At 37.4% G+C, this 27,348-nt stretch overlaps 5 protein-coding genes and 1 long non-coding RNA gene across 7 annotated transcripts; 1 reads left to right on the top strand and 5 right to left on the bottom strand.

The window, feature by feature from the left end:
* Window positions 1-2,802: 2,802 nt before the first annotated feature.
* LOC106307242 (cytokinin dehydrogenase 6) lies at window positions 2,803-5,371 on the bottom strand. Its single transcript, XM_013744142.1, has 5 exons — window positions 4,344-5,371; window positions 4,139-4,266; window positions 3,781-4,050; window positions 3,441-3,703; window positions 2,803-3,148 (listed from the first exon to the last, which is right to left on the bottom strand). The coding sequence occupies exons 1-5, from the start codon at window positions 5,134-5,136 to the stop codon at window positions 2,839-2,841; spliced, it is 1,764 nt and encodes a 587-aa protein (XP_013599596.1). The 5' UTR covers window positions 5,137-5,371; the 3' UTR covers window positions 2,803-2,838.
* A 1,474-nt stretch (window positions 5,372-6,845) lies between these two features.
* On the bottom strand, window positions 6,846-9,457 carry LOC106308177. Its single transcript, XM_013745312.1, has 2 exons — window positions 7,678-9,457; window positions 6,846-7,592 (listed from the first exon to the last, which is right to left on the bottom strand). The coding sequence occupies exons 1-2, from the start codon at window positions 8,792-8,794 to the stop codon at window positions 7,057-7,059; spliced, it is 1,653 nt and encodes a 550-aa protein (XP_013600766.1). The 5' UTR covers window positions 8,795-9,457; the 3' UTR covers window positions 6,846-7,056.
* A 1,193-nt stretch (window positions 9,458-10,650) lies between these two features.
* LOC106307696 (guanine nucleotide-binding protein subunit gamma 1) lies at window positions 10,651-11,671 on the bottom strand. Its single transcript, XM_013744720.1, has 4 exons — window positions 11,472-11,671; window positions 11,194-11,246; window positions 11,041-11,085; window positions 10,651-10,969 (listed from the first exon to the last, which is right to left on the bottom strand). The coding sequence occupies exons 1-4, from the start codon at window positions 11,556-11,558 to the stop codon at window positions 10,885-10,887; spliced, it is 270 nt and encodes an 89-aa protein (XP_013600174.1). The 5' UTR covers window positions 11,559-11,671; the 3' UTR covers window positions 10,651-10,884.
* A 50-nt stretch (window positions 11,672-11,721) lies between these two features.
* Window positions 11,722-12,532, top strand: LOC106307695. The gene has a single exon (XM_013744719.1). It carries the CDS (start codon window positions 11,797-11,799, stop codon window positions 12,340-12,342), a length of 546 nt encoding a protein of 181 aa, XP_013600173.1. The 5' UTR covers window positions 11,722-11,796; the 3' UTR covers window positions 12,343-12,532.
* Window positions 12,533-15,823: 3,291 nt separating this feature from the next.
* LOC106311200 lies at window positions 15,824-16,878 on the bottom strand. Its single transcript, XR_001263941.1, has 4 exons — window positions 16,818-16,878; window positions 16,656-16,740; window positions 16,376-16,564; window positions 15,824-16,239 (listed from the first exon to the last, which is right to left on the bottom strand). It is a non-coding gene; the product is annotated as an uncharacterized LOC106311200 (long non-coding RNA).
* Window positions 16,879-17,978: 1,100 nt separating this feature from the next.
* Window positions 17,979-20,000, bottom strand: LOC106310817 (heat stress transcription factor A-7b). Of its 2 annotated transcripts, XM_013748042.1 has the most exons (3): window positions 19,519-20,000; window positions 19,378-19,425; window positions 17,979-18,579 (listed from the first exon to the last, which is right to left on the bottom strand). In XM_013748042.1, the coding sequence occupies exons 1-3, from the start codon at window positions 19,771-19,773 to the stop codon at window positions 18,025-18,027; spliced, it is 858 nt and encodes a 285-aa protein (XP_013603496.1). In that variant the 5' UTR covers window positions 19,774-20,000; the 3' UTR covers window positions 17,979-18,024. The 2 variants fall into 2 exon arrangements, with proteins under 2 accessions (XP_013603496.1, XP_013603497.1); XM_013748043.1 differs by lacking the exon at window positions 19,378-19,425.
* Window positions 20,001-27,348: the final 7,348 nt, after the last annotated feature.

Raw genomic sequence — 27,348 nt, 5'->3', positions numbered from 1 at the left:
ACACAGGGAAAGAATGCGAGGAAGAACAAGCACGGAGATGAGTCTTTTTCGGTGATGGTGAGAAGCACTGTACGCTGGAAAGGTAAACGAAATACATAGATGGTGACAACTAAATGTCAAAATATAGAGAGAGGAAAAAACATCTTAAAGGAATAATGTTCAAAAATATGAAAAAAATACAATATGCTTTATATCATAGACTCATTGCACCACTAACAAGTACACACAACAATACATTAGTGAGAAAACAAACATAAAATATATTAACCTACCACCTACTACTATATAACACAAATAAAAAACCAAATGTTCTTAACAGACGTAATTATATTATCAATAAAGTCATGATTAACAACAGTAAAATAATATTTCGCGCGAAGGGCGGACACCCCTCTAGTAGTAATATAAACATTGATATGAAACCAAGTCTCTCAAAGAAAATATGAAAATAATATACTTTTTTTACCTGTTTATGTCCTGGAGTTGTTAAACTATATGCAATAGTTTTTTTATTCAACACCCACTTTTTACCTTTTAACTATCATGATCACTTTCTCTTTCTTTCAACTAATCATTCAATATTTATTTAACATTTGTATCCTACAATGGTTTATTTAAAAAAAAATTCAACACCCTCTTTAACTATTTTTATTGCAATTTTTTTCCTATTTTTGTATATATAGAAAAATTTATACTTATACTTTTTTTGTAACACATAATATTTACTTATACAAAAAAATTTGTATCATAAAATAATATAAAATAATAATACAAAAATATGTTGATATAAAAATAAATAAAAATATTTTATTTTGAAACTAAATAAACCAAATCTCCATTTATAAAATATAAAAAATGATGAATTTTGATATAAATATATTTATTTAAAAAATTATGTATTATAAAATAATTGATCTATAAAAATTGGAACTAAACTTTCATCTACCAATTACTTCATCAGTTTCGAATTAGATGTCGTTTTAGAACAAAATTTTCGTTTCAAAATTAGTGTCGTTTTATGATTTTAATGTAAAATTTATTGACTTTTTATTCTAATCTATTTTTCTATTAGTTGCAATCTGGTTAGGTGTATTGATAATAATGTTTTTATCTAATAAATAAATAAACTTAAAAAATTTATTAATCTGTGTGTCCAAGTGTAGAACGACAAGTAAAATTAAACGGAGGGAGTATAATTTAATAGGTGACCAATTATTGAAAAAATTGTCCACAACATTAATATGGGCCCCATTTATGCCCTTTCAACGGTGTTGAATATATTCAACCGATATTAATCCACATAGATCTTTTGATTTCTTCAACACCACCACTGTATTCAGCAGTTGAATACCTTATTCAACGTGCTCATCGCACTTAGCCTTGGTAATTAAATGTGTGGCGAATCATGGAAGCCACAACTGGGCACATAAAAATGGGACCCATCACATAATAATGAATAATATTTAAGTATTCCCCAGTTACAGACACGTAAACCTAAAGGATTGATTGCCTTTGGATCAATCATAACTCATAAGACCATGATTAAACCGGTAAAAATCTCGCTCTAAGAACCCCGAATTAATCATTCTCTTAGAGTAGAGTTTTTATCGAAAGTTAAAAAACTGTTTTTTAACTTTTAACTAAAAAAGATAATAACTGATTCTTAAAATTCTTATTTAATAACCGGTTTTTAGTTTTTTTAGTTAAAAGTTAAAAAACAGTTTTTTGACATCCGCTAAAAACACCATTCTAAGAAACATGGGTTAATCATGCTCTAACCCCCACAATGTTTAGATGTGAAACAATGTTTATCAGGATCCAATGAATACAAAAAAAACCATGCATGTACGTGCGTAATAAGAGTGCACATAAGAATTGGGGTGAGAGCCATTTAGAAACTACAAATATGCACATAATAAAGCCAAAGAGCATGATCCGGTCATTAATTTCTCACAAAGAGGCACAAAGTTTCTATAGATTCAAAGAGTATAATTGTATGTAGGTGGAAAGAGAGGAAATGAGCGGTGTATAAGAGAGCATTTACGTTGCCCCCACGCTGAGCGTACGAAAGCAACATCTCCAATTCAATGCGCCCGGTTCTCTCGGTGTCTTTCTAACATTTCGATTTCTGGTATATGTGAAAAAGATTTAAGATAAATGATTTGGTTACCTATGTCAATAAAGTTGACTTATTTTTTCTCTCACACATTCGTTTAGAATTGTAGAGTTAAGCATGTTTGGATTGAGTGGTGAAAGAATAGCTGACCTATCGGGAAGTGATTCGCGATACCGTGCGAGTGAGACCAAAACACGGGGATAAGTCATGTGGTGATTGCAGAGTCAGTAAACAACACTTTAGGACCTTTGGAACATTAATACACCGAACCGTTGGAACGAGATGTTCAGGAAGCCGCGAAAGCGGGCATGGATGGCCCATTAACCGTGGGCAGACCGGGCGTTACAGTCTTGTGCATATGGAAAACTATCTTAACCTTTGGTTCTTATAAACATGCCCATATGGTGTGGAGAGTGTAAGCCCATCTTACGTAGTGCTGTGAAATCTAAAATAGTTTTGACTGAGAGTTTGCGTAAGAGGACGTAGTAGACTTCAGGTCTGTTAAGCCTTAAGATCAGCATAATTAGAGCCCAACAGAAACGACGAACATGAGAGGAGTTGTGTGCGTGTTTCTCCGTCTAGGGTGTTACAGCGATTACGGACTGAGGGGAATACTATTATGCACGTGTATGTATACATCAGAAAATATAGTAGTATGTACATAATCTTACGGCCCTTTTTTTTTNCGGGTCGGGTCATGAGGAGTGTGGTGAGACTAGTGGTCATTTCTCGAAAATTCTCTGGCCTGGCGCGAGCATTGCGAAGGGATCATATCTGGATTTTCTCCGCACAAAATCATCCCACTTAGGACCAAAGTGGGATCTCCACTCGTGTCGGGTTGTGTAATGGGGCAGGTATTGCTTCAGCCCTAAACCTGCTGCTTCACTGAATTCAAGTATCCTTTGGTTCCGCTTTACAATTTGGTCGACTCCATCTTTCCCCGTCGACCCCGGAACAGCCGATGTAAGGATCGCCACCAAGTAGAATATCTCTTCCTCCTCCGGTGTCACCGCTGAACTTCTATTGTCCCACCTGACCAAATGCATAATAAGATTTAGGTATGAATTGCTTTTCTTTGTTAGATCATGCCATTGTATTTCATCTTCTATATTTTCTTTATACAGTAACTTGTTGTTCCAAAAGTATAACTTTATATATTTTATTATAGAATCATACTATTGGAGCAAAAAATACTATATGATGGAATTATTTTATTTTATAGAAAAATATTGAAGAAAAAATAGAGTTGGATTGGAATTACTATATGATGGAATTATTTTACTTTATACAGTAACTTTTGTTCCAAACAATCATTGTTTCTTACTTTGACTTGTTGACTGGGTAGACTATGACTGGCCCGTTGCTTGTATCGGTTAGGATGTTTCCGAACACACCTTTAGCAAATTCATTGACTCTGCTCCTTGGCACTAGCAGATTCAGCCATGGATGTGGAACTTCCCACTGCCCTTTCGACCGCAGCTTCATCTCAGAGACATGTACCCTGTCCAAGAATTCTTGGTACGTTACCTCCGATGAAAACAGTGTCGACGAGATGTAGCTTAGTTCAGATAATGATTCCTTCACTTCCTGGATGACGGAAAAAAAAGTCAGTTTCCAGTTCTGTATATGTATACTTCTACTCTGTTTGTTTTTTTTTAACTCACCTGGTTCATTACATCTTTCCCGTCTTCATCCAGCTTAAAGTACTTGGCCACTTCCAGACAGTAGAGATTCCTACCATCAGATTTGAATTGGCTGGCCTCTACAGGGTCTTCTGGTGTGAAGGATAACCTCCAGCTGTCCAGCAGTCCCGTCCTGTTTATTATCACAAAACCTTCGATGTAATCGAATTTGTCATCATCTGACGAAATCAGGCGCTCTTGGTCCCTCGCAAAAGCTGCAAAATCCAGGTACAACATTCTCATCCATTTGACCTGCCCATTATTACCACAGAGCTATCTATTTATATGACACATACTATTATTAATATTTTTTTAGAGGACTAAGTAGTTTCTTGTTTACCATGGTTGGTGCTGGTTCCAATGCTATTCTTGCCCTTGTTATGATGCCAAACTGACCTAACCCACCAAGAACTCCATGAAACAGGTCGCTGTTCTGTCTCTCTGAACAGTTTAAAATCTCACCTTTTCCTGCAACAACCTTTTTAGTGAGTACTTCTTTTTTTTTTTGAGGGTTTTAATTTTAATAGTCACCACTCTGAACTAACCTGTGACAACCTCCAGTTGATGAACATTGCTGATCTGCGGCCCGTGTCGGAATGCCTGGCCGCTGATTCCAGCATTGGACAGAGTACCACCAACAGTTAAATGTAGGTAGTCCGTCCATGATTTTGGTGCAAGCCCGTACTTTAGGGTCTCGTGCAAAATGTTTATCCACAGCTCACCACCAGACACATCAACGAACGGAGTAGGACCACCACCCACGCCGTGGACCTGCAGCTTCTGAGGCTGTAGTGATTCCATGTGGATAACAATTCCATGTCTAGTCTGTGCTTGGCCTTGGAGTGAATGTCCACGGCCTCTCGCTGCCACCGTGAGCTGTGAATGAGGCCCCATCATCCATATGTGTCGTATCACCGAGGCGATGTCGCTTACGGATTTGGGATGCAAGACCGCCAAAGCAAGCAGCTGGTACCGGTTTCCAAAATCTTTGGAGGCGGGATGGACATGTTCGAACTCCAAGTGGCCTACTAGGGGAAGGGCTTTCAACGAAGAGATGCCGCTAGAGAAGCAGCAAGCTAACTTAAAGGCTATGCAGCTGAGTAGTAGTAAGATGGTGAAACTTCTTACTATAATCATGTTTCTTTTTCTGAGGAAGCATGCATGTAGATACTTCATATGGCCTTCTTGATTTCTGATAGGCAGAAGAGTATTGAAACAAAAGGTTGAAAAGCTAATGCGATTCTGAATGGCGGAGGCAACCAATATTTTTTGGTTGTGAGAATCCGGATGGGGACTTGGCTGTCTACAATGGGTTATATATATAGCTTTAGAAGCCATAAAGGAGAAGGTGCCTAGTTGAAGGGAAAAAGTGACAAGAAAGAAAGAGATCTCACGAATCTTTTTTTTTTAATTTTATCTTTTCATAACAGTTACACGCACAATCTTGGCTTTTTAGGCAGACAAGATCATACCATAACACTTTTTACTTTGAAACTTACCATTTGAAGCACTCCTTTTTTATCCTCTTATCCCATACATACATTACATGTTTCCAGTCTTTATTCAGGCTTTTGACTAGGATGAAACGCAGAAGGATTGGTCTGTGAGAAAAAAGAATGGCATATCACTGAACTGAAGAGGGGTCAGCAGACGTGGAACGAAAGAAATCCTTGTGGGAAAATGAGGAGGCAATTTCAGTCATTGATGGGACCCGACAACACAATCCTTTGTAAGGCAAAAAACTGAACGATAGCACAAACCAAAGAAACCAATGAGTGAGTCTTTCTGTTACTGATTTAAGGCATCCCCTTGCAGCTAGCTGACAAAAAAAAAACACTAACTGAATCATCTCTTATATTCATAAATTATTGTGCTTGACATTATTATGAGATTAGCTTTAAATTGTGTTTAATTTACTTTTGCTAAACATCCGGCATGTGGATAACAGAGAGGGACTCAGTGCTTCCTCAAACATAATCATCTCGGAAAATCTCATTTTTATTTGTCTTTTGTTGGGGGGTTAATTTTTCCCATTTGTTTTAATTATTTCTCTCTCTCTCTCTCTCTTTCTCTCTCTCTCTCTCTCTCTCTCTCTCTCTCTCTCTCTCTCTTTGGTACATAGTTTACATTCAGTTTCGGATCACCATCTTTGGGTTACGCTACCACCACCGAGATCGTTATAATATGGTAGTAACGAGAAAGGTTTAATCTTATGGAAGGATCAAAACAGGAAGAGAGAGAGAGAGAGAGACTGGTGACAAAAAGTGGCCTAGTGAAGATTGTGTCCACCACATTAGAAATCTCGGGTGTGACAGAGATTGTGTTGACCAGTCCATTTTAGAAGTTGGGCTCATATCAACTAACTGTTGCAGTGGTGGGCATGGTGTGAACTGAAAACGGAGTTGGTGGAAATGGTTGGTCTCTAGAAGGAGAAGCGATCAGAGAGCATTAGCGAGAGAGTCGTGGGGCACAGCTTGTCCCAAAGCAAATCTTGGTCCTAATTTAAATATAATATATATATGTGCCTTCGAACATTTGTCAGCCAAAGGTTCGAAGGGACGGCTGTGGTAGTGTGTGTGATTGAAGTGGACTGGTCCACGCAGACTGTGACGCGTCTGCTGACAAATCAGCTTAAACTCTTATTGGTGCTTCCTTCAAACCTTCACGTGGCTTTGTCCCCATTATCATATTTTTTTCAGCAAAAACAAATTAAGAAAAGTATGTGTGCGCGCGTCTTTCCACCGTTTATAAAAAATCATCGTTATTGTGAGTATATGATTATGTTTTGTCATATAGAGTAGGAGGATCCGCGTCTTACTTCCTTTGAAAAACACAAATCACGAGTTTTGTGTGATCATAATCTCCCGAGTTCCACTCCCACTCACGCGTAAGTCAAAATAGGCTCACGAAGCCTTCTTGGATCTAAATGGAGAATTCTTTCAGCCCACTAAAGTAGAGTCGAACTTGGGCTAGCATATGATTGGGAATCAACGGTTTGAACACAGTACTGAGCATTGCAGACAACAGTTGAAGCAGAAGTATGATCAAATCCGGGATGCAATATATATATCTTGACGAGCCTTTTCACACATTTCAAATGATGATACAAACAAACAAAAATGAAATAAAAGAAGCCACAAATTAAAGAAGACCAATCACTGTCTCTCGTGTGTTCAGATCCCATGTATTTGCTAAAAAAAAAATGGTTCTGTTTCAGATTGTGTCAGAGATTTAAATAATCTAGTTTTTTTTTTTGCATCAGAAGAGCAGCCTTCTCCTCCTACGCAGCGAGGCGGACCTGTTAAGAGCAGCCATATGGCGTATGGTCTCACCAACCAGATCTTTGAAAACAAGCCGTTCGATGACGAGAACCGCCTCCGACGTCTCCACCTGAAAATCTCGCCAAGGATCCTCCGATAGATCTCTCCCGAGGACCCCGCACACGTACCCCACAAGGTCCGCTGCTTCCTCCTCCTCAGCTGGCGAGGAGCTTTTCTTTCTTAGCTTCTGAAACTCGGACCAGGTCAGCTGCAGCATCTCGTCAGCGTCTCCAACCATTCTCCCCCTCCTCCTTATCCGCCCAACAATCTCCTGAACCGCGTCGAAGGTGAGCCTTCTCTCGTGAGCGGAGGCGCGTTCGCTGCTCTTGAGGAGGTATTGCTGCTTTTCCTCGAGCAGCGAGAAGATGTCGGATTCTTGCGGTAGGCAATTGGAGGCTCTGAGGATGTCGGAGATGTAGTCGTATTCAGAGTCCGAAGATGATGACATGAAGGATTCATCTTCCAGTAGTAGTTCTGTCATAACATGCAAAACTAAGAGATAGATAGATAGATACATACAAAGAGGAGAGAGTGGAAGGTTTTAGAGTATGTTTTATACCAGTGAAGTGAAGGGTGCGTTTCGTGACCGGGGATGGAGAAGAGTCCTCTTGGTAAAGGGAGGCATCAAGAACCGAGACTGGACTCGGCTGTGAATCTCCCGCAGCCGCAGCCGCAGCCTCAGACGCAGCCATTTCGGCAATGCTGTTTAGAAGCTTGTCGCATCTCTCCAGTAGATTTTTCCCATGTTTGTTAAACTCTTCATGGTCTTCTTCAATCGGTCGTCCTCGGCTGCGGTTCCTTGTGTGGACATGTTCGGCTCTCCAGGAATCCTTGAGCGTCGGTCTCCTGTTAGGAGTCTTGACGCTGTTTTCACTTCTCTTTGCTTTGCTTAGATCTGGCTTGGAAGCTACAGATCTGATGGGAGATTGAGAGATGATGACGTTCCTGTTTGTTGAAGAAGAAGAGTGCAACAGTCCTTTGAGCCTAAGAGCTTCGAGAAGCTGCTTAAGGGTTTCAAGATCAGACTCGGATCCACGACTCATCACTTGCCTTGGCTCCGGGAAGAAATCTGCTGTATCGAAAAAACTCTTTCGCCTTAGCGGGACTGGAGTAGAAGAAGCTTTTGATGGCTCCTTCGTGGAGTGGTGATCTTCTTCAGCTCCTTGGGTGCTGCTCTGCGGGTTTTGAAAGTTCAACCTGTCCACAAATCTACTGATGACCCTCGACTCGGATGCAGATCGCTGAAGAGGCTGCTGCTGCTGCGAATCAGGCAATGCCTCCAATCCCATGAGCCTTGCGATCACGCTGGGCGATCCAGACCCCACATCAGCGTGGATCTGTCTGGGTTTGAGGCTTCCCTTGGCATCCACCACGGCTCTACTATCCAGCGAGAGTCTAGGAGCTTCTTTGGAGAACCTCCTGGGAGATACTACTTGTTGTTTAAACTCTGGGGGAGCCGGAGACCGGAGCTGTGGGGTGGAATAGACACTGTGGCTCCCTGACTCCAGTGAAGGTTCAGTCTTCAAAGAAGGGGAGGAGGAGGAGGAGAGACGTTTGGGCAGGGAAAATCGTTTGGGGGAGAGAAGATGAGGACGATCGAAGATGTTGAAGAAGCCGGCCATGCAACCACCAATGTGCTTCTCCACATCTCCCTCTTTCACCATCCTTGTCTCCATTTTCAACACATTCTTCAGTTTCTTTCTTTCTTTCTTCTTTATATTAGTATCACTCACTCACTAGTCACCACTCACCACGACTTTCTCTGTCTTTAAAAGGAGGATGGTACCAAATCTATTATTAATATGACTCTTGTACCCTTCTCCTCTACTCTTATTTCCCACTTACATCCTCCATTCAACGTCCTTCTGCTATTATATTATTAACATCTTCTGATACTCTCCCAAATTAATAATTCAACAACTATGTACTTTCTATAATGTTTTAATAACTTCTCTACTTAACACTTTCTCTCATCTAAACATCATTTACTAGTAGCTTTCGTCCATTTTTAATTGTCGGAGTTGGAACAGAAGACAAGGAGAGATGGAAGGGGCCTATGGGGAAATGGAGAAAATGTGGACCCCACTGTTTGACCGACATTGACTGGCACTTTTCGAGATGACACGTGGAATGCATAAGTATGACCGTTACCAAAACACCACGACGGCTGCCCGGGAGCTTTGGTTGGTATGGACAAGAAATTCGGCGATTGCGTCAAAGCTTTCGCGTCCAGACGTAATAGTTGAGTTTGCATTGCTTCTCTTAAAATAATTTGCACAGGAAAACGTTAACTTGAAGATACTATATGTGTATGTAGGGAAATGGTGACGACCACTTACTTACTCGAGATGTACAAATTATGAGACAACGGACATCTTACTAATCCTACCAATTTAATTTAAATAACCCAAAACCCAATGAATATAGATTGAAAATTAATTTTTGGTAGAAAAAATGATGATGAAGCGGGAAGAGAAAGGGGTTTGGACGATTTGAGCATGTGAGTGGAGCTAAAGTAATAATGCATGTTTCAATGTTTTTTTTTTTTTCAAAAATCACGAGGTAAGGTCAGTATTGAAATCAAAATATTCGTTCATGTGTATTGTGGTGCTCTGAGTCTGACCACAGATGCAGATTTTTGTAACGTGCATCTTCCGGCTTCTCAATTATTTACTTATTTTACTTCACCAACAACTATGAAACACTTTTTGAGATAAGCTTAACTCGCCTCCAAATCACATTACAAACTTTGTTATTTATTTGATTGGATAGTTAACAGGAGAGAGGCACTCAATTACCTAAAATATTTTTTAAGAAAAATATCATCAACTTTGATGATTCTTTTGACCACTAAAAAAGTGGATGACAGATATTCAAAGGTTGTCAGAAAGCCAAATAATCAGACTCGAGGGTGTTTTACTTAATCCTTGAAACATATACTACTATTTACTCGAGGAATCTTTAGGAATGCTCTAAAAACTATCTTAAGCTATGGAATAAACGACCTACTTAGCAGCATCCTTATTATTTTGCAATATGGATCCCAAATATCAAAGGGAGTGGGGGAGTTCCTACTGTTACATACGCAGCAACAGGTAAAAAGTATATTGAAAGTTTGGAAATACAGAAAATGAGAAGAGCCATAAAGTAGTGATAAATAATAAAAGAGTGGAGCGGAGGCATGTGCCTCTGGGTTCCATTATCGACCCACGATAATAATCATAGATTATTACTAATCATCTAAAAATGGGTATGACAGTATTTTGAACCTCGAAACTAGTGTTGCATCCTCTCTCTTGTGTGTCTATGGTATTATGGGGATGTGGACAATAAGTAAAAAGAAAAGGGAGACACACTCAACGGTAGTTACCAAAAAAAAAAAAAAAAAAAAAAAAAAAAAGACACACTCAACGGTCTTCAAGATCTGCCAACTTTCTTCTTCTTTACCCCTCCAACTATGCACACACTCCATTACTCAGATTCCCTCTTGTTCCAATCTCTATGCAAAACAAGACTTAAGAAAAAAAACAACGATGAGAAGCTCAAACTCTGATTGCTCGGATGCCAGATTCGAATCTCATACATACAAAATATTCTACTGCTTAGCTTACATACTTGCAACTTAACCATTCTACACAATCCAAAGCTCTGTACGATTTTTCTACTACGACGATATAGATCATCACACATGTTAAAACTTTGGGTCCCATGTAAACTAGTCTTAACACCGAAACTAGCCCCGCCTATATTAATGTAAACCCATGGATCAAAGCATAAAGCATCTGCAGCCATCTCCCCCATCTGGTCCTTGAAACCACCGGTCCCATCCCAAGTTCAAAGGCCCATTGGTCCTGCCCATAACATCTGTCAGCCATTTGATTCCAAATGTAAACACTTGAGAGTCTAAAAAAAAACAACTCACAGTGGCAAGAGAGGGTCGGGTGCTTTCTCGATGAGACAGAGCAGCCTGTGAAACCAAGACAAAATAATACAAGTTGATCACCAAATCAACACACAAGTTTTTTGCTTGCAAAAGAAAAAAACAAACATAGGCTGAGTTTCTCCCTCCCCTTACTCCTCACACACGGTTGGTACGGTATCAGTCTGCCCGAGCTCTTCCAACTCTTTCTGGCATAAAAGAAGAAATCTAGTTTACTATCAAATGTTCGCAATGAGGTGAGGCTAGAGATGTTAGACACAAAGGAGAATTTTGGGAAATTCTAAGGAAGTGATCTCTACATTTCGCAAAACTAAGGATCTGCTGAGAATAATCTCAGCAGAAAACTCAAGATCTGAGGTGGCACAATTAAAGAGTTGATATCTCCCCGGTTAGAGAGGATCATCGGATATTACCTCCAAGAATCTGACTTCCTCTTCGACGCGGCCAAGCTCAGCAAGGATCCTGTGCTTCCCCCGTGCATCACCATCTTCCAGTTCCATCTCAGCAGGGGCTACTACGATCCTTTTGATTACCCGATTCGCATATCCTCAGATCTGACAAGACTCTCAGCGCCAGAGAGAGACAACCACCGTACAAGTTTGAATTTTCGCTAATGGACTTTTAATCTCTCAAGGCCCAAAACTATAATAATCGGTCGGTTATTGATTGCCACGTGTCGGATGAGCCTTTTATTAAAGAGATCCCAGCCTCAGGCCCGATGGGCCTCGTTAGAGAGAAATGGAAGAATACTCAGCGTCGGCGACCACCGTTTCGTTCGACCGTCCGATACCGTTGCTCCGGGGACCCATACCTGCCGGGGGATCGGAATCAGGTCAATACGTTCTAGCCTTCCGATCCCTGGATTCATGGGCTGCCGCTTACAAGCGTTGCGAAGCCCAAATCAAGGAGCAGTGCGAGGAAGGTGCCAGAATTGGGTGCGCCGTCTCCGCGTCCAACAACTGTAAGCCTCCGTGGTGGCGGAGCTTAGGCGGCGCGGTCGTGGACATGAGGGAACGAGAAAAATGCGAAGAGCGGGAATTCAAGGAATGCTTGGTTGCGGCCAAGGACAAGTGCTCGGGATTCGCCAAAGAAAAGTGCTCTGCTGCGTTTCTAGACGCACGAATCGCGGTGGAGACGGAGGTTGAGGGATTGATCTGGCTAGCGTCAATGCCGGAGGACAGCAGCTGGTGGTTGGGTTCACTGGTTCAGGCAAGATGCAAAACCAGCCGCAGAGCCAGAGATCTTCTTCTGAAACAACAAAAGCAATCGCATGCTACTTATTAGACTCTAATGTGAAGCGTTTTTCGCCTTTTTGTTATGTATGAGCACAAACGGTTACTAAACTGTTTAGATTCAAAAGCTCTAATTGTTGGGATTTTCTTGGATATGTTAAAAGCTTGTGTGCTGCTCAAATTTGCATTACATGTTTTGTGTCAAAATCTTGAATGTGATAAAAGCTTTTATGGTTCTTCTATTTAGTTAAACCATGTTTCCCTTCATCAACTTATGCAGACACTCTTGCTTCCACTGCAGAAGCCAATTTAAACATCACGTTTATGGTACTAAAGATTTCTTCACGGATGCACTTCTGAAATTTAGTTCAAGACTGATATGCTCAAATTTACCTTTGAAATATTCAATTTCAGAGTGCTAGATTGCATTTAGGGACCGAATCCACATAATTTATATATTCACACAATATATTTGAGTTTCAAATTAAGCTAGATAGTAATGATTGTAATGCAGTAAACCAATAAGCAAATAGATAAAAAGGCATACTAATTAGTTGGTATATAAGATGATCATAGGATTAATTGACAAAGGGAGAAGCGCAAGGGTGTGAGTGGGAATGCAAGGGTCTTCCTAACTTCAAGTGTTGATTGGGTCTTGCCGGACACAAACTTTGCTACGACTTTTGCATTAATGAAGGAGCCGCTCAAGGCGTCTGCGTCTCACCCCGCCTCTAGCTCCCAGGCTTGTCTCTGTGGCAAGCCCGGCTGCTCCTAATTTATATTATGTATTTTACATTGGCCATGTTCATTTGTACATCTTGAAGATGCATCCAGATGGTCTATCTAGATGTCTTATCCAGATGTTCAATCTGGGTGTTGTTCGTTTCTTCATTTCGTCTATGCATCCAGATGAATCATCTGAATACAACTATGTTCCTTTGCTTTTTTATATTTTTAACTTGCATCTGCATCCGGGTGGACTTGTTAGAAATGACTAAAATATATATATATTTTTAAAATGTGCGAGAAAATAGAATTTTTAGGGTTTTGGAGGAAAATAATTTTTAGGGAATAAATGTGTTTTAACGAAAAAGTACGATTTTGCGTTTTTGGCGGGAAAATGTGATTTTCCGGTTTTGGCGGGAAAATGTGTTTTTCTGTTTTGGCGGGAAAATGTGTTTTTCTGTTTTGGCGGGAAAATGTGTTTTCCTGTTTTAGCGGAAAAATTTGTTTTTCCGGTTTTGGCAGGAAAATATGATTTTCTGGTTTTGGCAGAAAAATGTGTTTTCCGGTTTTGGCGGGAAAATGTGGTTTTCTGGTTTTGGCGGAAAAATGTGTTTTCCCGGTTTTGGCGGAAAAATGCGATTTTCTGATTTGGCGTGAAAATGCATTTTTTCCGTTTTTGGCGGGAAAATGTGTGTTTTGCGGTTTTTACGGAAATGTGTTTTTACGTTTTTGCCGTGAAAATGAGTTTTTCTGGTTTTAGCGAGAAAATTTGTTTTTCCGGTTTTGGTGGAAAAATGTATTTTGTGATTTTGGCGACAAAGTGTGTTTTTACGGTTTGGGCGGGAAAATATGTTTTTCGGTTTTTGTGCGGTTTTACGCTTTTGGGAGGAAAGTGTGTTTTTAACGTTTTGGCCGAAAAATGTGGTTTTACTGGTTTGGCCGAAAAATGTGGTTTTACTGGTTTGGGTGAAAAGTGGCGTTTTTATGGAAATGTGCGTTTTTACGCTTTTTGCGGAAAATCGTATTTTTGCGGTTTTGGCGAAAAAGTGTGTTTTTCAGTTCTGACGAGAAATTCTGGCAGAAAAAATGTATACGGAAAAATATAGGATTTTTGGTTTGAAAATAATATTTTGATTTAAAAAAATTATTTTACCATTTATCATTTTGGACTGAACTAGATGCATCTCCATTGAGATGCACCATCAACACTCACCTTCATTTGAGTGAGAATTTGATATGAGTTTTTAAAATTTCAGCTGGGTGATCTATCTGGATGTAACATTATAATGTACAAAACGAACATCGATTTGGATCTTCTCCCAGATGGATCACCTGTGTGAGCAAACGAACATCACCATACTCATCTTCAAAGGAACCAAATTGTTATTATCACGGGTTGAGTTGAGAAAAATAATAATCACAACTTGCGTTGTGATTGGTTGTCGTTAATTGTGATGAATTTTCTTTTTAAAATAAGTGAAATTGTATTCTGTATACATAACATTTTTCCTAATTAAGTCAATACCCTAAATCTCACACCATAGTGTTTTGGTTGATAGACACAAAACTTGTTCCATCATACATAGTTTGCTAATTTCATCATTCCTTTAGGATTTTAAGCCGATTCACTCCTAAAATAAAACGTTGTGGTGTTCATGCAACCCTATATGTATAATATATGTCTGTATCCCTAAACATGACGTTGATCTTGCTGGTTAAAACATCATTGTTTGCTTTTATTGCTCGAGCAGTACTATTATTAATACTAAGGTAAACCCGTCCTACGGACACACAAAAAAATAAAACATTAGTACAAATTTATTTTAAATGATTAATTTATTTTTAACTAAAAGTAGCATTAATGTTTTAGTTTTTAACAACAATTTAACTATTTGTTTTACTATTCATTTTAAAATGTAATTATTTACTTTCTCTCATATATTTATTTTAGTTTAACTATATCAATAAGTCACATAAATTTTTAAACTACAGTCAATTGGAGTAGAGTGAAATTATTTTCTCTTTTAGTTATATATTTGTTTCATAAATTGAATTTATTTTTGTTTATACATCTTTAGAAAATAAATAAAACTGGAGGACTTGTTGTTATATCAGGAAATTTTGGCCACTTAGTATTCAAGGATTCTTTCAAGGTAGTATTTTAGGATAAGGAACAATCTCTCATTTTTTGTTCCAAGTGAGCAGCTTCTTTAGCGTTACATCTTCTTTATTGTGAATATTAAACATTTCAACTTGTTGACCAAAAAAAAAAACATTTCAACTTATTTTTCTGTTCAAGTTTATAAAGTTCAAGTCTATATGCTTCTTTTTGAATTTATGCTCAGTCATTAGCTGAAAATACGAAGCAAGCACATATTTTTTTAATTGAGAATCAAATACAATAAAAACAAAATAGTATCAATACCACGAATCTCAGTTTATTTGTGAGATTGTGTGTATGTGTTTAGCGATGATTTCATATTTGTTTTTGTCATGCTATGCGTATCAGCGTTTATTATTAGTGGTAATTGGCTAACTCGAGTCGTCGTGAAAGTTGAAGTATATGAAAAAATTTTGAACTGTTCGAAGTATGTTTTAATGAACCATTTGCTGTTAAGTTACTAATAGTAAACGGGTACGTATATGTAAGTTATGTTCACTGGTTGGATATTGTCGAAGAATAATCATGAATATGTAGGTTATATTTTCTGGTTGGATATTTGCCAAAAATAATCACGACTTCTATTTAATAGGAAACACTGGTCATGAGGATACATATTGTGTATAAAGGGATTATACCGCAGAGGAGAATTGACGACATGTAGCAACGACATGTGCGTTTAGATCCGACACTGTTAGAGTCTCTATTTTCTTCAGGCCACCATATTTCTCATGTTTAGAAAACTACTCATTTCCCCAGAGAAAAACATATATTGCAGATAATTGGGGACAACAAATATAGTCATATGACAAAAATGTGTAATTTCGTTACACAATGATGCCCTGAGGAGATGCAGCAGCAGGAGCCTTAGGTTACACAAAGATGGCCTAAGTGCTCAGTGCCATTCCTCCAACCGAAGTAGCGTTCTGAAGCGCACATCTTGTCACTTTAGCTGGATCAATACTCCAGCTCCTCATAGGTATTAGTCATGGCGTTGAAACCAAGTTCCCATTCGCTGAAATTGAACTTTTTCGAACCAAATTCTCCTTCTAATCCAGCGTTCTGGATAATAAGTGTAGGTGGTGCAACCAAAACATGTAGTCAAAACATAAGATTGATCCATCAGCTGATCCTGTTTAGCTTAAAAACGGAAGTTAAAAAAAAAGGAATCTTACCCCAAAAAAAAAAAGAATCTTACCTTGTCTATTGTATCAGCTCCCAAACGTTCATCACAACCTCCGGTTTCTTCTTAATGGAAAGAATAGACAGTTGAGAGATGAACCAAAGTCGCACCACCAGCAGGAACTATTCCTTATTTGATAGCAGCACACGTAGAGCAGTGTGTTGGAAAAGATTGGAGAGGATGAAACATGGGAACTCCCTCTTCCTAACGAACAACACAATGCCTCTCATAGATTTTAAGTTTCTTTTTTTTTTTATAAATATGTGATCTCTATAATATCTAATGATTCACTTACACGTAGATTTACGTCTTTGTCTGTGTAAACGTGACCTGAAGTTGGCGTTGCAATATATTGTCCATCAGCTCTTGTATCCGAGTAACTGGAAAACAAAATGAAGTGGTTATACGATATGTAATGTGTGAGATACTAATGGTTTTAGTCGCTGGGAACACATACTCTTGGCACCAATCACCACATGAGCACTTCTCTTCGCCCTTACCATTCTAATCCCTCATGTTAAACCAAAATCCATTTAGTTTAAACAATTTTGCATCTTATGTGAATGGAGGACGATGTAATCTATGAGAGGCATGAAGATGTCAAATCTATCTCGGAAAGAAACATGAAGAATGATCGAACCTGGATTTGTTTACGAAAGGGAAAGCCTCTGAAACATGAAGAGTCACTGAAAAAGACATCTTGCAATGAAAAATCTTCTTTTCCTAGCAACCCTGAAAGTCATTAGACTAACCACATCATAACCACAACCAAAAAGATCAAAAGAGAGAGAGAGATAAAGATTGCAGCTGATCTGACGAAATAACTTATAATCTCAGTCGTCTGGATTCTGAATCGGAGAAGGACAAGTTGATGGAAAAGGGAAGCGAGAGATATGAGAAGAGGATCAGAGGCAGTAAGCAGATGAAGAAGAGAGACTGAATGTAATTTTTTTTGTTGCTTTCACAGACTGAGAGGATGATGTTTTATGGAAAAAGACTAACTTTTTTGAAGGTATAGACACACCGCCTTGCAGGAGGATAAGTCACATTCAATATGCTTCACGTCGGTCTATGGAGTTAAGAAAGCAATGAATCTGTATTTGAGATCGTTTCGGTTGATTAGAATAGAAGACTAAACGACGCCATTGAAGACCGACAAAGAGTTCATCACGTCGATTTAAGTCAATCAATCTCTCGAAACTCCATTGATGGTGAAAGAGAATGCAGAAGAGCATTTTTTGGTTTGCCTCGTAGTGTAGTTACGAAGAAGAAGGAGGCTTCACGCTATTGGACTCACGAATTCTTGAGTAAAACAGCAAGCCCACATAAAGTTAAGTGTAGAAAGAAACAAAACGTGTCGTATCAATAGCTGTGGAGGACACGTACCAGCCTGCGGTCACACTAATTGATGACGTGCCAGCATAGAAAAAAGAGAAAAACTCAGACCTCATTGGGATCCGCGAACAGTATAAAAAACCCTCAAAAATCGACCACTATTTGATAGTTTTGGTAACCAATTTTTTTAAAAAAATTGAATCCTACGCAGGACCCACACACTAAAAATCCTCTAGTATCCTTGGATAAAGATGCTCATAATAGATAAATATATATCTCTTTTGTATTTTCATTAATTTATTGGTTACCAGGTTCGAACAAGAACCTAGTTAACATGCGTTCACATTCGCCTCTACTCCATCTTCATCCTTGTTCATTATCAGTAGTTCTTCCCAAAACCCGTCGTCGAGCTCCCTCTCCACCTCCTCAGTCCGTTGCCGTCCATGTCCTTGCATCTCCAGTGCCAGAGCCTCCAGCTCCGAAACGTGTTCCACCGTCTCCGGTTTGACCTGATCCATCGAAGCCTCCTCTAGCTCTTTCCTCTGCTGCTCGAGCAGCTGCTGCAGAAGAGCGGGGTTCTGCACGGCACGCCTCAGGAAAGACATCATATGTCTCTGTTTCTTCTCTGCTCCATTGATCCTCTGCTCCATTGTTTGGATATAGCCTCTCGCTCTCTGCTCCTGCTGTCTGAGTCTCGAGATCTCCATCATCAGGACATGCCTCTCTTGCCGGAGCTCGACGCAGGGGTCGCCTTGCGCGTGATGGAGCGAGGGAGGGGCAGAGGAGGAGGTTCGTCGCTTGATGCTTTTGAGAAGGTCTCTCTGTCCCATCAAGAAACCATCATTCATGAACTCCCATCTCTCTGCCTCAATCTTTCTGAATCCCTGATAACCATATATTATTATCAAGATTAGTAAAAAAGAGGTTCCTTTGCCATGTCTTCTTATAGAAAAGAATAAGTAATCTACATGCCACGGTAAAAGTAATCCATCTTTAATCTTTTATATCATTAGTAGATGGAAGAATGTGTCGCTTGGATGGAGGGAACAAGTGTCTAGTGGAGTATATTTGTGCAACTGGATTACTAAGAGTATGATTATCAGAGGTTTTTAGGGTGAGGTTATTAGCGAAATATAAGAAACTGCTTCTTAACTTTTAACTAAAAAAAGTTAAGAACCGGTTTTTAAATAAGAGTTTTAAGAACCGGAGACGGGTTCTTATATTCCGCTAAGAATCCCATTCTAAAAATCCTCTAATAATCATACTCTAATTTTTAGAATAATATGAAATGATTATTCCTAATGATTTTTTTTCATTCTAATAATTTCTTTTAGAATATATGGAAAAAATGAAATGTAGTTACATTTAGTGATTAAATTTTTTGTGAATGATGTAATGAGATGGAATGAAATTTCATTTTTTTATTTCATGATTTCCACTATTCCACTCATGTTCATTCTTTTTTTATAAAAAAATTGTTCATAATATTTCTAATCTTGGCTACGAGTTGCACCCATAACGTGGATAAGGTTTTCTAGAACTTACGAAAACACTTCGTCTCAGTCACTGCTACCTAGAGTCTTTTTTAATTTATTTCATCAACCATTAATTAATGGGAAATAACTCATACAAAAGATTGGTTTTAAACTATGAATTCCAAAAATATAAACCAACCAAATTACCATTTCGCAGTAACTGGAGGCCGAACGCTTCGTCGAGGTCCTCCAAAACTATAAGATCAGAGGGGAGCACAAAAAGTGAAGGAGAAAAAAAAAAACAAATCCCGTAGCAATGACGTTCAGTGGAGAAACAGAGATACTTACGTAAGTGTTGAGTTGTCTGACGAAACTGGAGAAGTTGTTGTGCTTGAAGTATAGAGGGAAAATGGTCGCGGAGAAAGAACGTGGATCCCACACGACAAAACTAATGCCTCCCCTGTTCCACGACACAATGTGGTTTGTGTTTGGGTCGTCCACCATCTCGAAAGTCTTTGTCAGAAACGGATATGGCCCTGGTTCTTGCAATCCTCCCATTGGCACTGGCATTGACCACGCTCTCGAACTCGACGACGGCTCCATCTTCCTTCTTTTGATCAATAATAGACCTCCGATGATGACACCTTTGACCTAATATTGTTTTTTTCGTACGTTTTGGTTCAAGAGACGTGACGAATCATTTGGGTTTCTGAATTAGTGAAGACCAAGGACGACACAAACAAAAGGAGGCTTAGAAAGACGCGGGAAAGTGCGTCTTTTGAAAACACACAACACTGCTTTGGGTGTGTGTTAGTTTATGGTAATTGAGGAAGAAGATGTGGCGAAGAGATTGGCCACGTATGTGACTTATAAATAGAAGAGTTAGATACATATACAAAGCTTTTTTTTGGGTCAAATATTTAGCTGAACTTTCCAGAAAGAGTACAATACAATGGGTGCACCTGCATATCCATTCTTAGAACGTTCTGGAACTTATACTTTTGCAGATAATAAGGTAAAACCTAACTTGGAACCAATGATTAACATGTGATAATAATTTCATAAATCAAATATTCTCTTTTTCTTATAAGTCCATTTTCATTAGATGTACATCCAATTTAATATAATACACCGAAATTTGCATTTCAAACTTCTCTAGATAGTAAATACTCTTCAACAAAATTTATTTTTACTTACATTATATCATATTTAACTAAATGTCTTTTTCAATTCCTACCTCAGATAACAGTCGTATATAAGTACATCGCTATTTCATATATATGATACACCTACTCTATATTCAACCTTAAATATAAAATTATAAACTAAAATAAGTTTTAAATTAAAGTTTATATAAATGTATAGCGTTTGTCAAGTGAAATCACGATATACACAAGTTGATTGGTACGTTTGTATTTTTCGTAAAGAGAGAAACGCTCCAAGTCCAAAGTCCGAACTTCCAAGTTGCTTATGGATTATGTTTGCGTTACTAAGCTACACGTGGCAAAAGCTAAACTGCCACGTCGTGATTCGGTGTCTTGTGGAGTGTGCTTGTGAACATGGTGGCCATGTAGCTGGCTGGCTACGCCAATCTATGCAACATTGGATGTACGGGGGTGCATGTAAGTAAACCTAACAGTTTTATAGCGGTAACTAAAGTTAAGACTGTGTTACCACTTGCCGACAAAAAAAATTGTGTTACCACTTAACGAAAGCTGTATGATTAGCACGTGTACACGTAAAAATGTTTGGTTCATCCTGTTGCACCACCTCAGCATCCAGATCATAAAGTTAAGATATGTGGGTGGATGATCATAAAGTTAAGATGTGTGGGTGTGACACGTGTACATTAACTAAAACACAATGTTTCATTAATGTTATAACTATGGGCTTGAGGTTTGTTTGATGAAATTTTAAACAAAAATATTTTGTGTATGTGGGTTACTATGTTGACTTTAAACCTCCGTGATAATCTCTTTAGAGTTGGCCCACTCACAATAATAACTATCTATTTAGAATTGGACCATAGAATAGACAAAACGAAAGTCCAAATTGGTTTAATGAATAAACCGACTCACGTTGGCTACATCTTTTTCGGGCGACGTTGTCATTCTGATGTCGATTCTTTTTTATTTTTGAGCAACTCCTGATGTCGATTCATGTTACTCATAAAACACATGGATTTAGTCAACGTTACGTTGCGTTTAACAAAACCGACTCACTCCTCCCACTTTGTTCACTAAATGCATTCTTTCTTTTTTCTTTACCTATAAATAAGAGTCTTTGATTCTGTGAAATTCATCAGATCTGCTTCTCAATCTTGGCTGCGTCATAGCTTCTCTCGCCTTGAAATCGACGTTGTTCCACCACCAAAGAGTTGTCTACCATGAACAAACATAAAAGAACGACATCAAACAGCAAAACTTAAGAGTATAGGAGTAGAAAAAGCGACAAGATGTTTTACACCTTTGAACTGAGAAGCACCAACATTGGTCTGTGAGGCAAAGAGGAAGAACGAAGAGGAGACCACCGGAAGCTTCGTAAAGAGAGAGAAAGAGAGGTTCCATGGCTTCACCAAAAACAGAGAGCGAGAGGTTTTCACCTATCGGCGGGATGGGGAACGTCACCGTGAAACCATCAGCACAGATCTGAAAGACAACGACATGAATAAAATTAGCTAAACCAAAGCATGAAACTCATATCAATACATGACCCAAAATCGAATCAAACAAAGAGAGACCTTTGAACACAAGAAGACTTGCTTGGTTCTTTGGCATCAGAAAAAGGGAGAGAAGAGATGAAACGCCGTCAGAGAAGATAAAAAGAATGAAATAAGAGTTTTCATTTTATTAATATTTAACGAGGAACCCAAATTTAACTAGTGAAACTTAAGCGTAAATTAGTAGACTTCACGTGCTAAACCAAAATTTAAATTTATATTTTGCTGAGTTCGGAAGATTTGATTTTGAATTCTCCTTTTTATGCCTAATTCTTCGTAGATTTAGGATATACACAATTAATGATTACATACAATTTAATTCCCAAAAATTTGTTTCCTACATAATTATGTTTGTAATTTTACTACTTATTAAGATTACATTTGAATTTGATAAAAAAAAAATATATAGAATTGATTTTAAAATAAAATTAAATCACAAAGATGTGTCATATGCTACTATCACAAAGAAATGTGTCATATGTATCAAACCGAATAGTCCACCAAGTTTTCTATCTGATGGAAAAAGACAAATAACTTGAATTTAATTAAAAATTTAAACATCAAATCAATTTAATGTAAATCCATAAAATAATTAAAAATACATAAAATGTAGAAATAAATAGATCATAATAAGAACAAAAAAAGAGAAATCAAATTACGTTATTGTTAACATTTTATCAAACCTAGGCCAATAAATATAAAAAGCTATTAACTCATAGAATTATGTTTCATCTGACCAAAAATAAATTTAGAGAACTAAAAAATAATACTGAAAAACTTTAACCAAAAATTAAGAAATAGTTGAAAAATTAAACAAAAATCGGTTTGGAAAATTAAAAAGTAACAAAAATATTTAACAATAAATTTTTAGTTATATCACAGAATCTAACTTAATAATTGTGAAAATTTAGTCAAAAAAATATTTTAATGAAAATATATAAGTTTAAAAAATACAAAATTTAATTAAAATATTCACTTTGATCAAATTTTTTTACAGTATTCACATTTTATTAAAGATAAATTTCCTAGGATATCACTTTTTAAGTTTTTGTCACTAAAATAGCTATCAATGAAAAAAATGATCAAAATAAGTTTTATTAAAAGGTAAAAATATATTTTTACCCTAGGGTTAACTAATCTAGACTTATGGTTTAGAGTTAAGAGGTGAGGTTTTGGAGATAAGGTTTCAAATTTTTAAAAATAAATATTAAAATTTTCAAAATAAAAAAGAAGCTATTTTGGTCATTTTTTTTTTGAAAGTTATTTTTGTGATAAAAACTTAAAAATAGCTATCTGAGAGAATTGTCATTTATTAAATCGTATGCCAAGAAAGATGAAAATTATGGAAAAGCATAAGTAATAATTATTATTTAAACAATACAAATATTTTTCAAAAATTAGTGTGGAAAAAAATAAAATATAACATTGCTTCACTCAAATAACGTAACTATCGTATAATTTAACACTTAGTCTCCTAATACTTTTTTTAAACAATCTCCTAATGTCTTATATAAACAAAGATTTACATTGCTTCTCTCAAACAACTGTAACTATCTATATAAAATGTTAGTTAACAATTAATTTGACGCTTAATTTTCTAATAACAAAAGAAACAAACAAAGGCAAAAATACAACAACAAACGATTGTTAATAATATCAATTACTAACATTCTACAAAAAAATTATAATAACTTTAACAAAGAGTTCCTCTAAATAAAAACTTCATTGTCCAATATTTTATAAACCCTCAAAAAAGGATACAATGGTATTAGAAAACCCGATGTCATTCTCTTTTGATCGAATCCGATTGATTTATGTATTTTATAGTATTATAAAACTTAAAACACTATAAAAATTTACAATTCAGGAATAAAATAAAAAAACACTAAGAATTTGATCATTTTTAGTTATATAATTGAAATTTGGTATAGATAACATAACCATACTCACGTCCAACTTAACATAAAAGAAAATTTATGCAAAATTATACTTTTTATAAAAATTGATTCATCAAATCCTGCGTGCAGCGTGGGCCTCCCCTAGTTTGATTTATAAATAAATGTATAATAGATAATTTCTTCCCAAGAGAGAGGTGAGAGAATAATTTTTGGATGATTAGTAAGTGTTGTGGCTTTTATTTTTTAGATTTTATTGCTGTAGCTGTAGATTTTATGTTGTAGATGTAGATTAATTATTTTCAGAGCACTAAACATAAAGCTCTAAAAAAATTGATTTGCAAAGCTATTTTGTTTCCTATTTTAGTTTTTATGGTTGTAGCTTTAATTTTTTTCTTAAAGCATGATTGGTAAACTAAAGTGGATGTAAAAAAAAAATTAACAGTGGAAAGCACTCACAGCACTTACCAATCATCTCTTCTCTTCAGTGTCTCTCCCCTTCATCACCTTTTAACCTAATTCCCGCCGTCAACTTTATCTCTCCTATGGCGGTCAGCGAGCCTTCCAATATGCGTAAGCTTCAGTCTCTCACCCTTTATTCCTCTGTTCTCGTCGCCTCTTCTCTGCCTATACTCTTTGGACCTCTACCTCAACGGACCTAAACGGAAGCTTTGTGCGTACCAAGCCTCCCTGGAGAGTAGGCGAGGAGGTCACCAGCATATTGGACATTGAGTCCTTGCTTTTATGGTAGAACAAAGAACCGTTGTCGGATCTGGGTCAGATTCGTTTTCTCAAGGTTTAGCGGAGCAGATCTGGAGCGTCGCTGCCTCCACTGTGCTCCTCTTCCTTCCTATTGCTCGGTTCCTCTGTTTTCCAGTCACTCAAGGTGTTGTAGAGCCTCTCCTCAAAGATCATTCTTCCGAGAGCGGTGGAGTTCGAGACACTCCGCTGAGGGCCTCTGTTTTTAGATCTACATGCCAGCAAATCTCGGTGACACTTCTATATCGTCATGTCTCGTTCGCTGTCTACCAGAGACTTTAATTTGAGCTTCGAGGACATGCTCAGTTCATTCTCCTTTGTACGGTGTTGTTTCAGTAGTCAGTCGTGTCGCCATGTTTGTTTGGAGCTCCAGCTCCGGTTCGCTCCAGCTCCGGTTCTTCAGGCTCTCACAGGAAGGTGGGGGTGGAAGTGTACTGCCTCTTTGTCGATAGGAAAGCATCAATCTCTCCGACGCTGTGGCCGGAGTAGGGAGTCAAAAACCCCCGCCTGCAGTTCACGAGTTCTCGTTCTTCATCGCTTGCTCCTCCTCTTGTCGGATTGGACCAACAGCCTCATCCTTCTCAATCTTCTGGTTTGTTAGGGAGCGGACTCTTGATGGAGTGATGGCCGGGATCGGGACGCCTAACCGCCTCCGCCTGTCAAAACATCTGATTCCTCCGGGATCTCATTCGCTTCTGAACTTTCCCTTGATCTCAATTTTTTTTTGCAGGTTTCAGCATTAAAGTGTCCTCTGGGTCATACTGGAGTCAATTGCTGTCATGTTGTTCTCCATGTTTCATGTTTTAGCCTTGGTCTTTATTTGACTAAGCTTAACATTGTATTTAAGGATCTTTTTTTTTTTTTTTTGGAGATTCTTAGATAGTCTTTGCTAGTTCTAGTAGAATTAGATCCAAAATATTGTATTTCAATGTCATTTCTATAAAATGAATTCACATTTTGTCAAAAAAGAAATGTATGTTGGGCTGCATGTCCCATAATTCGTGGCAATATGTTTTTATTGCTACGAGCAATATCTTCTTTTTCAGAAACAGGATCTTAACAAGTATGGGTTCGTGGAAACATGGAACCGCTATGAATATCAACATATATAATAGGATCCTCTTTTTTTTAATACTAGAACTTTTGATGATCACCAATATTAAAAAAAAAAAAAACTTTTGATGATCACCAATTCACCGTCAAAAAATTTGTATTTGGAAACAAGACCTAATATAGGAGCGAAAGAGCAGTAGAAAGAGCAGTTCTCTAACCACGTATGCGCTACCTCATAAATGTTGAAGAACACGTATGCGCTACCACATAAGTTTCTCTAACCACAATGCGATTGCTCCGTAGAATTTATCTTTCACATAGTAGCATCTCATGGTATCAACCATTGTGGACAATGTTTAACGGGTTGTTTTTATGTCATATTCTCATACAAAAGTTTTGTGTAGATATGATGAGAAGATCCTACTATATAAAAGTGACTAAATTCAAGGCTTTTGGGATTATCCATCTCAGCCAAAATATTCTCATCCAAAAAGAATTATAAATAAATGTCATTTAGAAGATAATTAACTAATATACGACTTTTGATATTTCTATAAATTTTAAATTTGTAACTGCTAATTTATTAATAGAATCATATATCTATATTGAATTATGTTCTATTTTTAATCGTTAGACTTCAAGGGTAAATAAATTATTAATTTATAATATATATAGTTTATAACTTTATATTGTAGTTATAAATAAAGAGAAAATAACCGGGGAGGGTGAAGAAGCTCATGTAAAATTATGTAATTAAAATGGTAAAATGGTGAGTATGATGAGGTGAATCTAAGAAAACTCTTTCCACAGCAGGTAGATGGCTGACCGAAAGTAGAGCTTGATGACTGGAGTAGCATGCACATCTGCGTTGACGCGAGGTTGATTGATCCAGGCTGCAACAGGGTGTAGATCAGCCTGAGGAGAAATCCAAACTTCAGCAGCAAAAGGCTCCTATATCAAGCGAGAGAAAGATCACTCAAAGAAGATGATGGTGAGTCTCTATTTCCAGATTACAAAAGACGCACGTTCCGAAGACATTTAACCCCCAACGCCTCAAGCGATCCTTGGTTGGCAGTCTTCTCCGCAAAGCCAGCCATGATATAAACGCATTACGTGGAATATGTTCCTTGAACCAAATAGTCTTGTGCCAATATTTATTGTTGATAGTGTTTATATTCTTTTCTGACATTAGTATCCATATTTTTTTGGTAAACTGATCCAAAGAGATTAGTTTGTGGAGCTAACCAAACGAGGATTATAGTGTTTACTTTGGAAAAAGTAATAGGTTGAATGATAGATGACGTGCGTGCTTTTTCATATGAAAATCTGCACATATATTAAAATTGTAAGATTTGAATCATAGAGAAAATATAGTGTATATGACTGAAGTTGGTCCATTCCGAAACTAAAGGTGGCTAAAATTCTTCTTTGTCAAAATTCATAGATGTGAATCTTATATGAATAGAGTTCTCCATTGCTTATAACAGTGTAATAAACTCCGTGTGTAAAGGAGAAAAAATGTTATATAAGTGAAAACAAAAATTATGATTTTTTTTCTTGTGCCTATAGGCTCTTCGCAATTTGAAGAAGAAAGAACATATTGTGTAAAAATCTTTGGCTCGGTCAAATTTTATCCAGTTGTTTATAAAACTGTTGTTATCTGATTCATGTAATTTTTCAGTGTTGATTTAAAAGCACAAAAAATCCATCTATACTGACTTTTTGATATTTTTTCTGTGATTTGAATTTAAA

This window comes from Brassica oleracea, chromosome C8 (genome assembly GCF_000695525.1).
Source record: "Brassica oleracea var. oleracea cultivar TO1000 chromosome C8, BOL, whole genome shotgun sequence".
Taxonomy (NCBI): Eukaryota; Viridiplantae; Streptophyta; class Magnoliopsida; order Brassicales; family Brassicaceae; genus Brassica; species Brassica oleracea.
Note: the sequence above shows the minus strand (reverse complement) of the source record. Positions and strands in the feature narration are given on the sequence as shown.